This window comes from Dendrobates tinctorius, unplaced genomic scaffold, assembly GCF_039654945.1.
Source record: "Dendrobates tinctorius isolate UK_male_01 unplaced genomic scaffold, ASM3965494v1 ptg000075l, whole genome shotgun sequence".
Taxonomy (NCBI): domain Eukaryota; kingdom Metazoa; phylum Chordata; class Amphibia; order Anura; family Dendrobatidae; genus Dendrobates; species Dendrobates tinctorius.
In genome coordinates this window covers 15,759,344-15,774,946 of record NW_027361743.1, presented here as the reverse complement: position 1 = coordinate 15,774,946, position 15,603 = coordinate 15,759,344, and the positions used below count along the sequence as shown (strand labels likewise).

The following is a 15,603-nucleotide window of genomic DNA, read 5'->3' as shown; positions in this document are numbered from 1 at the left end:
GCGTTTTAGCACAAGCAGGGTCACAATCCATGCATAGCGGATTAGTCTGGGTACTGGGCAAGACAGTCTTGCAATAGGTACCAGCGGTAAAGAACGCAGTGCGCTTCTTATTAGCCCCCTTTTTTGCTTCTTAGACTGAGACATAGTACCCGTGAAAGGGTTACAAGCTGAGCCTGGGCTGCAGCTGCAGGGAATGTGCAGTGAAGGGGTTAAGCTTTTCTCTGAGAGAGATGCAGCTTACCCGCGGTCATGACGCTGTGTCCCTGGGAGGAATATCGGTGGCCGTGTAGCGTCACCAGGTGTTTTCCATCCGTGCGCGCACCCCCACAGCCGTCAGAGCCCGAGGAGCAGAGAAGGGGTTAAAGACATGGCCCCCCGAGACTAGCAGGGAGCCTCTCGTACAGAGCGAGAGGCGCCAAAGGCGTGGGAGGCGGCGCTAACAGTGGGCGGCGCAATGTAAATCGATCCACCCTATGGGCAGGGGGACGGAGAGCTATGGGGCTGATTCAGGGCATCCAAAAGCGCTGGTCAAATCTTCTCCGTGCGTTCCGTGTGCTCGCCCTCGTATCCGTGAGGGGTAACGGGACCATAAAGGAACCATCGCCAGAAGAATCAGCCCCAGTCGTCACAGGAAAGTGTATGGAGAGGTATACTCCACGTGTTTGCCTGTTGTTGGTTCGGGAGAGAGCGGGCCGTAGAAAGGAACCATCGCCCCCTTTACTCCGTTAATTAAAAAATAAAAATTTACAGAAAATTCAAAAATAAAATAAATATGGTGGGGTCTGAAGTCAGACCCAAGTGCCTCCTACAGACACTAAGCAAGAACTGGGGAATTCCCAGCCAGCGAGAGGGTGTATACTGCAGGGGAGGAGTTAACTTTTTCCTGTGTTTACTTAGTGTCCTCCTAGTGGCAAGGAGCATAACACCCACTGTCTGTGTCCCCAATGAGGCGTAGGAGAAATGTTGGTTCTTCTACAGCCTCTATGCATCATAATACATGGCAAAATTAGATCACTGAATCCATCAGCGAGCTCATCTCCAGGCAAGGTCTGAAAACAGTTTCCTCCTATGAACTTTATTTTTAAGCCGATTTATGGCCAACTGAATGTGGCGGTCATAAGTTGTCTTGAAAAAGCGGTGGGACCCCAGTGATAAGACACTTAATGCTTTGTTTGTTAATATTGATCCTCGAGTCGGAGATGATGGCCTGAGGCCTCCACACAGTGTCTGATGCGCTATACCTGACTCCACTCGGGTATTGGTGTATGGAACGCTCACGCCCCACCACCGACCATTTTGGTAGCACTGGGAGAAACTCCAAGTTGCACCTACATTTTGGAACTTTCCAAACCTTTTACACCAGAATTTCGTCGTGAAAGCTTTGATGAACCGTGCCCGATTTGTTTCTGTGGGATACCTCTGTGTTAGAAAAGTTATGTCACACGCTCTTTTTCGTGTACGTGCGCATTGACTCTTTTTGATGAGCTTTTGAAGCAGAAACTCCAAGTTTTGGATCAGGATCTGGAGAGTTTCCGGTCAGTTTTGGCTCAAAAACTCTGTGCACATAGCCTTATATACAGTACAAAAAAAAGCAGTTTACCGAAATATCGCAGACTTTTGAGACGTTCAAAAACCACTTTTTTTGTGTCTTTGTCCATCTGTGAGGTGAAAGGGGCATATGGATATTTCAGATGTAGTCACTAGATAGACAGAGTGTGCATTGCAAACGCAGCGTGAACAAGGCAGAAACACATCATCTCATCTTTGAGTCACAATCACACAGTGTAGACAGACAGCAGAACAGCTTGGACGCCGGTCACATACTTCTCCACCATGGTACCTATGTTCCTGCAGGCTTCCTCAGCTGCTTCTCTGAATGAAGGGTCGGGATGGGCCACCTTCACAAAATCAGCCTGCAATGTTGGAATAAAATGATGAATACACATGAATGATCCATACTACGACATGGAGCCACATAATTAACAGCAGGTCACCCGTACGCACTAAGCCCAGGAAGCAATTAAGACCAGGTCTACATAGCACGGCACAGATGCAAGTTTTTCCTTATTCTTATGCAATTTTTGGACTAGCGGCAAGGGATGTGCCCCTTATTGGACATGAGGTGGACAGTAACAAGCCATAGGTATATGTCAATTCAGCAATGAGTAGTTGCCCACTATATGAAAGTTAAAATTTTTAGACCCAAAATAGCAATGTTTCCCACAGATTCAGTTATAGATGTCCTGGACTTTAACACTGGACTTTAACACTGATGGGTGCCGGTGTTGGCCAGAGCTGCTACACATCACAGCTCTGTAGACTGTGTAGTGGCTGCGTACTGCCCCTCTGCCCCCTATTCAAATCAATAGAGGGTGGGTGTGCAGTACCCGTCCGCAGCCACTTTTCCAATCAGACATTGATGATCTATCCTTAGGATAAGTTATCATTGTTAAACTCCTTTAACCCCTTACTGCCATTGGATGAAATAGTACGTCCAATGGCAGTACCCCCACTTTGATGAGGGCTCTGGCGGTGAGCCCGCATCAAAACCCAGGGCTGTGGAGTCGGAGTCGTGGAGTCGGAGCTCATTTTGGTGGAGTCGGAATAAAATGGACCGACTCCGACTCCTAAAATATATAATAAATTGGGTACAGTAGTTCAATGCAGAATGTGCGGAATATTTTTTCATCGGAAATTGGGAAAGTTATGAAATGTCCTATAAATGGCTGTTCTATTCCTGACCTAAGGCTACATTCACACACAGCGTTTTTCCTGCGTTTTTTGAGGATATGTTTTTCAGCTGCAAAAAACGATCAGCTTTCTAAAAAAACGCATCACCTGAAAGGTTTTTGAGCCGATAGATGTTTTCAATAGCAAAAGTAGATTAGAAATCTGCTCTATCTATCCATATCGTATCTGTACCAAAAAGAATGAAAGCCGGGTAGCACACAGACTAACACTCCTTTTATTTACATAGCACCAGTCAGGTACACCTCATAGCTGCCCAAAAGGACGCCCAGGACAGGAATTGCTCGTCTTCAGTAACACATCAACATCAATTGATAGTTGGAATAAACAGACTGCATTCATCACCACCACATCTTCTTAAGATGCAGGCTTTATTTTCAAGTGTAGGGGAGTGCAGTATGAGGTTCTGCAGCAGCTGAGGTGCGCAGTATGAGGTTCTGCGGAAAAGTATGACGGTATGTGCACACGCTGCGGATTCCGCTGCGGACCCGCAGCAGTTTTAGCTCCGGTGTACAGTACCATTCAAATGAATGGTAAACAAAAACCGCTGTGTAGACGGTGCGGAAAAATCCGCGCGGATGTCCTGCGGTTTTGAAACCGCAGAAAGAATTGACATGTCAATTCTTTCTGCGGAATCCGCAGCGGGTTCCTATCTCCACCATTGTGGAGATGGTGAATCCGCAGGACCAAACCGCAGGCAAAACCGCAGGTCTTTTGACCTGCGGTTTATCTGCGGTTTTTGCAAAATTCGTGCGGATTAATCCGTAGCGGATTCCGCAGCGTCTGCACACACCCTGAGGTTCTGCCCCCCCACCCAGGTTTGATCCTGGCTACGCCTATGGTGTGAATGTAGCCTGAGGATCTAGGCTTTGTCTTAGCTGAGATAAGTCATAGGGTTTTATATATATATATATATATATATATATATATATATATATACACAGTGGGGCAAAAAAGTATTTAGTCAGTCAGCAATAGTGCAAGTTCCACCACTTAAAAAGATGAGAGGCGTCTGTAATTTACATCATAGGTAGACCTCAACTATGGGAGACAAACTGAGAAAAAAAAATCCAGAAAATCACATTGTTTTTTTTTTCATTTTATTTGCATATTATGGTGGAAAATAAGTATTTGGTCAGAAACAAGCAATCAAGATTTCTGGCTCTCACAGACCTGTAACTTCTTCTTTAAGAGTCTCCTCTTTCCTCCACTCATTACCTGTAGTAATGGCACCTGTTTAAACTTGTTATCAGTATAAAAAGACACCTGTGCACACCCTCAAACAGTCTGACTCCAAACTCCACTATGGTGAAGACCAAAGAGCTGTCAAAGGACACCAGAAACAAAATTGTAGCCCTGCACTAGGCTGGGAAGACTGAATCTGCAATAGCCAACCAGCTTGGAGTGAAGAAATCAACTGTGGGAGCAATAATTAGAAAATGGAAGACATACAAGACCACTGATAATCTCCCTTGATCTGGTGCTCCACGCAAAATCCCACCCCGTGGGGTCAGAATGATCACAAGAACGGTGAGCAAAAATCCCAGAACCACGTGGGGGGACCTAGTGAATGAACTGCAGAGAGCTGGGACCAATGTAACAAGGCCTACCATAAGTAACACACTACGCCACCATGGACTCAGATCCTGCAGTGCCAGACGTGTCCCACTGCTTAAGCCTGTACATGTCCGGGCCCGTCTGAAGTTTGCTAGAGAGCATTTGGATGATCCAGAGGAGTTTTGGGAGAATGTCCTATGGTCTGATGAAACCAAACTGGAACTGTTTGGTAGAAACACAACTTGTCGTGTTTGGAGGAAAAAGAATACTGAGTTGCATCCATCAAACACCATACCTACTGTAAAGCATGGTGGTGGAAACATCATGCTTTGGGGCTGTTTCTCTGCAAAGGGGCCAGGACGACTGATCCGGGCACATGAAAGAATGAATGGGGCCATGTATCGTGAGATTTTGAGTGCAAACCTCCTTCCATCAGCAAGGGCATTGAAGATGAAACGTGGCTGGGTCTTTCAACATGACAATGATCCAAAGCACACCGCCAGGGCAACGAAGGAGTGGCTTCGTAAGAAGCATTTCAAGGTCCTGGAGTGGCCTAGCCAGTCTCCAGATCTCAACCCTATAGAAAACCTTTGGAGGGAGTTGAAAGTCCGTGTTGCCAAGCGAAAAGCCAAAAACATCACTGCTCTAGAGGAGATCTGCATGGAGGAATTGGCCAACATACCAACAACAGTGTGTGGCAACCTTGTGAAGACTTACAGAAAACGTTTGACCTCTGTCATTGCCAACAAAGGATATATCACAAAGTATTGAGATGAAATTTTGTTTCTGACCAAATACTTATTTTCCACCATAATATGCAAATAAAATGAAAAAAAACAGACAATGTGATTTTCTGGATTTTTTTTCTCAGTTTGTCTCCCATAGTAGAGGTCTACCTATGATGTAAATTACAGACGCCTCTTATCTTTTTAAGTGGTGGAACTTGCACTATTGCTGACTGACTAAATACTTTTTTGCCCCACTGTATGTATATATATATATATATATATATATATATATATATATATATATATATACACACACACACATATATACACACACACAATATATATATATATACATACATATACATACACACACACATACAGTACAGACCAGAAGTTTGAATGCACCTTCTCACTCAAAGTGTTTTCTTTATTTTCATGACTATGACAATTGTTGATTCACTATGAAGTCATCAAAACTATGAATTAACACATGTGGAATTATATAATTAACAAAAAAGTGTGAAACAACTGAAAATATGTCTTATACTATAGGTTGTTAAAAGTAGCCACCTTTTGTTTTGATTACTGCTTTGCACACTCTTGGCATTCTCTTGATGGGCTTCAAGAGGTAGTCACCGGAAATGGTTTTCACTTCACAGGTGTGCCCTGTCAGGTTTAACCCCTTCACCCCCAAGGGTGGTTTGCACGTTCATGACCGGGCCAATTTTTACAATTCTGACCACTGTACATTTATGAGGTTATAACTATGGAACGCTTCCATGGATCCCGGTGATTCTGACAATGTTTTCTCGTGACATATTGTACTTCATGTTAGTGGTAAAATTTCATTCAAATAACTTGCGTTTATTTGTGAGAAAAACGGAAATTTGGCAAAAATTTTGAAAATTTCGCAATTTTCCAACTTTGAATTTTTATGCCCTTAAATCACAGAGATACGGAACACAAAAAACTTGATAACTAACATTTCCCACATGTTTACTTTACATCAGCACAATTTTGGAACCAAAATTTTTTTTTGTTAGGAAGTTATAAGGGTTAAAAGTTGACCAGCGATTTCTCATTTTTACAACACCATTTTATTTTTAGGACATCACATTTGAAGCCACTTTGAGGGGTCTATATGATAGAAAATACCCAAAAGTGACACCATTCTAAAAACTGCACCCCTTAAGGTGCTCAAAACCACACTCAAGAAGTTTTTTAACCCTTTAGGTGCATCACAGGAATTTTTTTGAATATTTAAAAAAAAAATGAACATCTAACTTTTTTTCACAAAAAAAATACTTCAGGTTCAATTTTTTTTATTTTACCAAGGGTAACAGGAGAAATTGGACTGCAAAAGTTATTGTGCAATTTGTCCTGAGTACGCTGATACCTGATATGTGGGGGGGGGGGGGGGGGGGGGGGAACGACTGTTTCGGTGCATGGCAGAGCTCAGAATGGAAGGAGCGCCGTTTGACTTTTTCAATGCAAAATTGGCTGGAATTCAGATCGGACGCCATGTCACGTTTGGAGAGTCCCTGGTGTACCTAAACAGTGGAAACCCCCTACAAGTGACCCCCCATTTTAGAAACTAGACCACCCAAGGAACTTATCTAGATATGTGGTGAGAACATTGAACAAGGGCTTTACAGAAGTTTATAACGTACAGCAGTACAATTAAAAAATCATATTTTTTCCACAAAAATGATCTTTTCACCCTCAATTCTTATTTTTCCAAGGGTAACAGGACCCTAAAAGTTATTGTGCAATTTGTCCTGAGTACGCTGATATCCCACATGTGGGGGTAAACCACTATTTGGGCGCATGGCAGAGCTCGGAAGGGAAGCAGCGCCATTTGACGTTTTTGGCTGGAATTGAGATCGGACACCATGTCGCGATTGGAAAACCCCTGATGTACCTAAACAGTGGAAACCCGCCACAAATGACAACATTTTGTAAACTAGACCCCCCAAGGAACTTATCTAGATGTGTGGTGAGCACTTTGAACCCCCCAGTGCTTCACAGAAGTTTATAACGTCCGGGCGTGAAAATAAAAAATTCAGATTTTTTCCACAAACATGATCTTTTAGTCACCATTTTTTTTTATTTTCCCAAGGGTAACAGGAGAAATTGAACCCCAAAAGTTGTTGTCCAATTTGTCCTGAGTACACTGACACCCCATATGTGGGAGAAAACTACTGTATGGACACACGTCGGGGCTCGGAAGGGAAGTAGTGACATTTTGGAATGCAGACTTTGAGGGAATGTTCTGCGGGTGTCATGTTGCCTTTGGAGAGCCCTTAATGTACCTAAACAGTGGAAACCCCCCACAAATGACCCCATTTTGAAAACTAGACCCCCTAAGGAACTTATCTAGATGTGAGGTGAGCACTTTGAACCCCCAAGGGCTTCACAGAAGTTTATAATGCCAGGGCATGAAAATAAAAAAAATCGTATTTTTTCCACAAACATGATCAATTAGTCCCCAATTTTTTTTATTTTCCCAAGGGTAACAGGAGAAATTGAACCCCAAAAGTTGTTGTCTAATTTGTCCTGAGTACGCTGACGCCCCATATGTGGAAGAAAACTACTGTATGGACACACGTCGGGGCTAGGAAGGGAAGTAGTGACGTTTTGGAATGCAGACTTTTAAGGGAATGTTCTGCGGGTGTCATGTTGCCTTTGGAGAGCCCCTAATGTACCTAAACAGTGGAAACCCCCACAAATGACCCCATTTTGGAAAAGAGACCCCCTAAGGAACTTATCTAGATGTGTGGTGAGCACTTTGAACCCCCAAGGGCTTCACAGAAGTTTATAATGCCCGGGCATGAAAATAAAAAAATCGTATTTTTTCCACAAACATGATCAATTAGTCCCCAATTTTTTCATTTTCCCAAGGGTAACAGGAGAAACTGGACCCCAAAAGTTGTTGTCCAATTTGTCATGAGTACGCTGACACCCCATATGTGGGAGAAAACTACTGTATGGACACACGTCGGGGCTCGGAAGGGAAGCAGTGACGTTTTGGAATGCAGACTTTGATGGATTGCTCTGCGGGTATCATGTGCGTTTGGAGAGCCCCTGATGTACCTAAACTATTGAAACTCCCCACAAGTGACCCCATTTTGGACACTAGACCCCCCACGGAACTTATCTGGATGTGTGGTGAGCACTTTGAACCCCCAAGTGCTTCACAGAAGTTTATAACGCTCGGCCGTGAAAATAAAAAAATCATTTTTTTCCCACAAAAATGATATTTTTGCCAACAATTTTTTATTTTCCTAAGGGTAACAGGAGAAATTGGACCCCAAAAATTGTTTTGCAATTTGTCCTGAGTAGGCTGATACCCTACATGTGGGGGTAAAACACTGTTTGGGCGCATGGCAGAGCTTGGAAGGGAAGGAGCACCATTTGACTTTTTCAACTCAGAATTGGCTGGAATTGAGATCAGACGCCATGTTGCATTTGGAGAGCCCCTGATGTGCCCAAACAGTGGAAACCCCCCAATTCTAACTCCAACCCTAACCCCAACACACCCCTAACCCTAATCTCAGCCCTAACCACAACCCTAGCCCTAACCCTAATGGAAAAATGGAAATAAATACATTTTTTTTATTTTATTATTTTTCCTTAACTAAGGGGGTGATAACGGGGGGTTTGATTTACTATTTATGGCGGTTTTTATGTTTGGCGGCTGTCGCACGCTAAAAGACGCTTTTTATTGTAAAAATAGTTTTTGCATCACCACATATTGAGAGCTTTAATTTTTCCGTATTTTGACCCACCGAGTCATGTGAGGTCTTATTTTTTGCGGGACGAGTTGGCGTTTTTATTAATATCATTTTCGGGCACGTGACATTTTTTGATCGCTTTTTATTCCGATTTTTGGGACGCAGAATGAACAAAAAACAGCGTTTCATGAATTTCTTTTGGGGGGGTGCATTTACACCGTTCCGCGTGCGGTAAAATTGATAAAGCGGTTTTATTCCTCGGGTCAGTACGGTTACAGAGATACCTCATTTAGGTCGTTTTTTTATGTTTTGTCGGTTTTATGCAATGAAAACTATTTTATATAAAAAATAATTATTTTTGCATCGCTTTATTCTGCGAGCTATAACTTTTTTATTTTTTCGCTGATGATGCTGTGTGGCGGCTCGTTTTTTGCGGTACCATGGATATTTATATGCGTCTTTTTGATCGCGCGTTATTACACTTATTGTTTGGCGGTATGATAATAAATCATTATTTTTTGCTTCGTTTTATATTTTTATTTTTTAAGGGGTTTGCTAAAAGGGTTAACTAATGGGACAGTTTTATAGGGCGGGTCGTTACGGACGCGGCGATACCTATTATGTGTACGTTTATTGTTTTTTTTTTATTTCCAAAAAATGGATTTATTTGGGGGAATATTTTTTTTTTTTTCTAATTTATTTGGCGATTTTTTAAAAATTATTTTAACACTTTTTTTTAACTTTATTAAATAGTCCCAGGTGGGACATCACTGTCCTGTGACAGATGATCGCTGATCTGTCACATCACAGATCACTGTGACAGATCAGCGATCTGTCACAGGCACTGCTGCAGACTTCCTCATGCCTGCGCTTTGCAGGCACTGAGGAAGCCAGCTTCCTGCAGGCCCCCGTTGCCATCTTGGATTCGGGGGCCTGCAGGAAAGGAGCCCCCCGCAGCAGCGCTGCACATTGTGCTGCCGTGGGGGGCTCAGGGAAGCACGGAGGGAGCCCCCTCCCTGCCGATGCTTCCCTTTAACCCCCGGTACACCGCGATCATGGTTGATCGCGGTGTGCAAGGGGTTAACGTGTCGGGGGCGGTCCGTGACCACCCCTGACACATTGTGCCGGGTGTCAGCTGTGATAATCAGCTGACACCCGGCCGCGATCAGCGGCGCTCACCACGTGGGCGCCGCTGATCGCGGTAGACGTACTATCCCGTCCATGGGCATAGGGGCCCGGGTCCCATGGACGGGATAGTACGTCGGATGTCAGGAAGGGGTTAATAAGTGAGATTTCTTGCCTTATAAATGGGGTTGGGACCATCAGTTGTGTTGTGCAGAAGTCTGGTGGATACACAGCTGATAGTCCTACTGAATAGACTGTTAGAATTTGTATTATGGCAAGAAAAAAGCAGCTAAGTAAAGAAAAACGAGTGGCCATCATTACTTTAAGAAATGAAGGTCAGTCAGTCCAAAACATTGGGAAAACTTTGAAAGTGTCCCCAAGTGCAGTGGCACAAATCATCAAGCGCTACAAAGAAACTGGCTCCCAAGAGGACCACCCCAGGAAAGGAAGACCAAGAGTCACTTCTGCTGCAGAGGATAAGTTCATCCGAGTCACCAGCCTCAGAAATCGCAGGTTAACAGCAGCTCAGATTAGAGACCAGGTCAATGCCACACAGAGTTCTAGCAGCAGACACATCTCTACAACAACTGTTAAGAGAAGACTTTGTGCAGCAGGCCTTCATTGTAAAACAACTGCTAGGAAACCACTGCTAAGGACAGGCAACAAGCAGAAGAGACTTGTTTGGGCTAAAGAACAGAAGGAATGGACATTAGACCAGTGGAAATCTGTGCTTTGGTCTGATGAGTCCAAATTTGAGATCTTTGGATCCAACTAGTGAAGGGAAGTTCGGCTCTTTTTGGTGATCCAGCTCATTCGGCTCCGCTAACCATAAAGAGCCGGCTCTTTTTTTAAATAGAAATCCGTTTTACATAGTCCTCGTTCTAGGTCTTTGCCTGTAATGTGAGAGCCTCATTATACACCTGTATAAGGATCTAGGGACGCAGTGTAGACTGTTATTCAGCATTGCTGCTTCCTCAGATTGTCAGCTCTTGTGATCAGGCCCCTGCTCCTCCCTCCGGTCTCTCCTGTACAGTGAGGCCTCATTACACCCCAGTATAAGGATCTAGTGGCGCACTGTAGACTGTTATTCAGCATTGCTGTTTCCTCAGATTGTCAGCTCTTGTGATCAGGCCCCGCTCCGGTCTCTCCTGTACAGTGAGGCCTCATTATACCCCTGTATAAAGATCAGGTGACGCAGTGTAGACTGTTATTCAGCATTGCTGCTTCCTCAGATTGTCAGCTCTTGTGATCAGGCCTCTGCTCCTCGCTCCGATCTCTCCTGTACAGTGAGGCCTCATTACACCCCAGTATAAGGATCTAGTGACGCACTGTAGACTGTTATTCAGCATTGCTGTTTCCTCAGATTGTCAGCTCTTGTGATCAGGCCCCGCTCCGGTCTCTCCTGTACAGTGAGGCCTCATTATATCCCTGTATAAAGATCAGGTGACGCAGTGTAGACTGTTATTCAGCATTGCTGCTTCCTCAGATTGTCAGCTCTTGTGATCAGGCCTCTGCTCCTCGCTCCGGTTTCTCCTGTACAGTGAGGCCTCATTATACCCCAGTATAAGGATCTAGTGACGCAGTGTAGACTGTTATTCAGCTGTTAGGAACGGCGGAACGCACTAAATAAAAATAATAAAGTGCGTTCGCCGCTCGGGGTCCACCGTGCAGTAGGTGTGAACACTGCTGCTAAGTAGTGACAGACGAGCAATATGGCGGAAATACGGACGCGGGTTGAACGTCACCCAAGTGCGGTAAGCAATCTCTGTTTGCTCACAGATGTCAGCAGAGGTAAACACAAAAGGCTGAGCCTGTTAGTGTCACAGGTCTCAGGTAAATGCACACACGGTATCCGATCACAGGAGCAGGACCCAAGACAGAGGAGCTGCGTCCGTCTAGACCTACCGTGCGTACGGCGTCGCAACTGCGGACGCCAAAGAGGGCTGCAACTGCAGCGCGGCGTAGGACACTGCCGCTAATCGACAAAGCAAGGAAGCAGACGCAATGTCGGACGCTAGCACTGTGGATGTTACTGTAGTGGCATGAGGCTTGCCACGCGCTGGCGCTGACTCTAATCTAAGTCCCTGTACACATTCGTAATATCAGAGAAAGGGAATCTTAATGAGTCATTCGCAGGTTCATACATCCATCATCATTCACACAGTAGCAACTAGAGACTATACTAGCGCATGGCCGAACGGTCATGCGCGCTTTTAATAGCCGAGACCTTCCGGAAGCTTCCAGATCTCCGAGATGGACCAATGAGATCTGGAGCAGGACCTGGGCACATGACTCCCGATCTCCAATGGGAGATCGTCTCGTGAGCATGCCCAGTAGGAGAACAGAGGGACTTAGTCTCTGGAGCGATCTGCTGCAAAGCGATCTCCTCTGGGGTAGATAGACAGCAGGAGACCGCAGAATGTGAGGCTCTGGATTCTTGCAGAGCAGATGCAGAAACCTGACGCCTAACATTCAGCATTGCTGTTTCCTCAGATTATCAGCTCTTCTGATCAGGCCCCCACTCCTCGCTCCGGTCTCTCCTGTGCAGTGAGGCCTCATTATACCCCTGTATAAGGATCTAGTGACGCAGTGTAGACTGTTATTCAGCATTGCTGTTTCCTCAGATTGTCAGCTCTTGTAACATAGTAACATAACTATTAAGGTTGAAGGGAGACTAAGTCCATCTAGTTCAACCCATATCCTGTCCTAACTTGCCCTAACATATTGATCCAGAGGAAGGTAAAAAAACCCATGTGGCAAACAATAAGCTTCACATTGGGGAAAAAAATTCCTTCCCGACTCCACATACGGCAATCAGACTAGCTCTCTGGATCAACGCAATATTAAGGAAGCTAGTGTATATACCCTGTAATATTATACTTTTCAAGAAAGGCATCCAGTCCCTTCTTAAATTTTAGTGGGAATCACTCATTACAACATCATATGGCAGAGAGTTCCATAGTCTCACTGTTCTTACAGTAAAGAATCCGCGTCTGTGAGTATGCTTAAACCTTCTTTCCTCCAGACGTAGAGGATGCCCCCTTGTCCCCGTCACAGGTCTAAGAGTAAAAAGATCATTAGAAAGGTCTTTGTATTGTCCCCACATATATTTATACATGGTAATAAGATCACCCCTAAGCCTTCGATTCTCCAAACTAAATAACCCCAAGTGTAATAACCTGTCTTGGTATTGCAGACCCCCTAGTTCCCTAATAACCTTGGTCGCTCTTCTCTGCACCCACTCCAGTTCAGCTATGTCTTTCTTATACACCGGAGACCAGAACTGTACACAGTATTCTAAGTGTGGTCGCACTAGTGACTTATATAGAGGTAAAATTATGTTCTCCTCATGAGCATCTATGCCTCTTTTAATGCATCCCATTATTTTATTTGTCTTTGCAGCAGCTGCCTGACACTGGCCAATAAATGTGAGTTTGTCGTCCACCCATACACCCAGGTCTTTTTCAGTGACAGTTTTGCCCAGTGTGATCAGGCCCCCACTCCTCGCTCCGGTCTCCCTTGTACAGTGAGGGCCTCATTCTCCACCTGTATAAGGATCTAGTGACGCAGTGTAGACTGTTATTCAGCATTGCTGTTTCCTCAGATTGTCAGCTCTTGTGATCAGGCCCCTGCTCCTCGCTCCGGTCTCTCTTGTACAGTGAGGGCCTCATTCTCCACCTGTATAAGGATCTAGTGACGCAGTGTAGACTGTTATTCAGCATTGCTGTTTCCTCAGATTGTCAGCTCTTGTGATCAGGTCCCTGCTCCTCGCTCCGCTCTCTCCTGTACAGTGAGGCCTCATTATACCCCTGTATAAGGATCTAGTGACGCAGTGTAGACTGTTATTCAGCATTGCTGTTTCCTCAGATTGTCAGCTCTTGTGATCAGGCCCCTGCTCCTCGCTCCGGTCTCTCTTGTACAGTGAGGGCCTCATTCTCCACCTGTATAAGGATCTAGTGACGCAGTGTAGAGTGTTATTCAGCATTGCTGTTTCCTCAGATTGTCAGCTCTTGTGATCAGGCCCCTGCTCCTCGCCCAGTCTCTCCTGTACAGTGAGGCCTCATTATACACCTGTATAAGGATCTAGCGACGCAGTGTAGACTGTTATTCAGCATTGCTGTTTCCACAGATTGTCAGCTCTTGTGATCAGGCCCCCCATCCTCGCCCGGTCTCTCCTGTACAGTGAGGCCTCATTATACACCTGTATAAGGATCTAGTTACGCAGTGTAGAGTGTTATTCAGCATTGCTGTTTCCTCAGATTGTCAGCTCTTGTGATCAGGCCCCTGCTCCTCGCCCAGTCTCTCCTGTACAGTGAGGCCTCATTATACCCCTGTATAAGGATCTAGCGACGCAGTGTAGACTGTTATTCAGCATTGCTGTTTCCACAGATTGTCAGCTCTTGTGATCAGGCCCCTGCTCCTCGCCCAGTCTCTCCTGTACAGTGAGGCCTCATTATACACCTGTATAAGGATCTAGCGACGCAGTGTAGACTGTTATTCAGCATTGCTGTTTCCACAGATTGTCAGCTCTTGTGATCAGGCCCCCCATCCTCGCCCGGTCTCTCCTGTACAGTGAGGCCTCATTATACACCTGTATAAGGATCTAGTTACGCAGTGTAGAGTGTTATTCAGCATTGCTGTTTCCTCAGATTGTCAGCTCTTGTGATCAGGCCCCTGCTCCTCGCCCAGTCTCTCCTGTACAGTGAGGCCTCATTATACCCCTGTATAAGGATCTAGCGACGCAGTGTAGACTGTTATTCAGCATTGCTGTTTCCACAGATTGTCAGCTCTTGTGATCAGGCCCCTGCTCCTCGCCCAGTCTCTCCTGTACAGTGAGGCCTCATTATACACCTGTATAAGGATCTAGCGACGCAGTGTAGACTGTTATTCAGCATTGCTGTTTCCACAGATTGTCAGCTCTTGTGATCAGGCCCCCCATCCTCGCCCGGTCTCTCCTGTACAGTGAGGCCTCATTATACACCTGTATAAGGATCTAGTTACGCAGTGTAGAGTGTTATTCAGCATTGCTGTTTCCTCAGATTGTCAGCTCTTGTGATCAGGCCCCTGCTCCTCGCCCAGTCTCTCCTGTACAGTGAGGCCTCATTATACCCCTGTATAAGGATCTAGCGACGCAGTGTAGACTGTTATTCAGCATTGCTGTTTCCACAGATTGTCAGCTCTTGTGATCAGGCCCCCCATCCTCGCCCGGTCTCTCCTGTACAGTGAGGCCTCATTATACACCTGTATAAGGATCTAGTGACACAGTGTAGACTGTTATTCAGCATTGCTGTTTCCTCAGATTGTCAGCTCTTGTGATCAGGCCCCGTCTCCTCACTCCCGTCTCTCCTGTTCAGTGAGGCCTCATTATACACCTGTATAAGGATCTAGTGATGCAGTGTAGACTGTTATTCAGCATTGCTGTCTCCTCAGATTGTCAGCTCTTGTGATCAGGCCCCTGCTCCTCGCTCCGGTCACTCCTGTACAGTGAGGGCCTCATTATACCCCTGTATAAGGATCTAGTGACGCAGTGTAGACTGTTATTCAGCAATGCTGTGTCCTCAGATTGTCAGCTCTTGTGATCAGGCCCCGGCTCCTCGCTCCGGTCTCTCCTGTACAGTGAGGCCTCATTATACACCTGTATAAGGATCTAGCGACGCAGTGTAGACTGTTATTCAGCATTGCTGTTTCCACAGATTGTCAGCTCTTGTGAT

At 45.3% G+C, this 15,603-nt stretch overlaps 1 protein-coding gene across 1 annotated transcript in view; it reads right to left on the bottom strand.

Moving 5' to 3' along the window:
- Positions 1 to 15,603, bottom strand: part of MIPEP (mitochondrial intermediate peptidase) — a 148,329-nt gene that overhangs the window by 115,701 nt on the left and 17,025 nt on the right. The window contains exon 3 of the mRNA XM_073583024.1: positions 1,825 to 1,913. Coding sequence (XP_073439125.1) covers positions 1,825 to 1,913 — 89 coding nt within the window. The remainder of the gene's footprint in view (positions 1 to 1,824; positions 1,914 to 15,603) is intronic.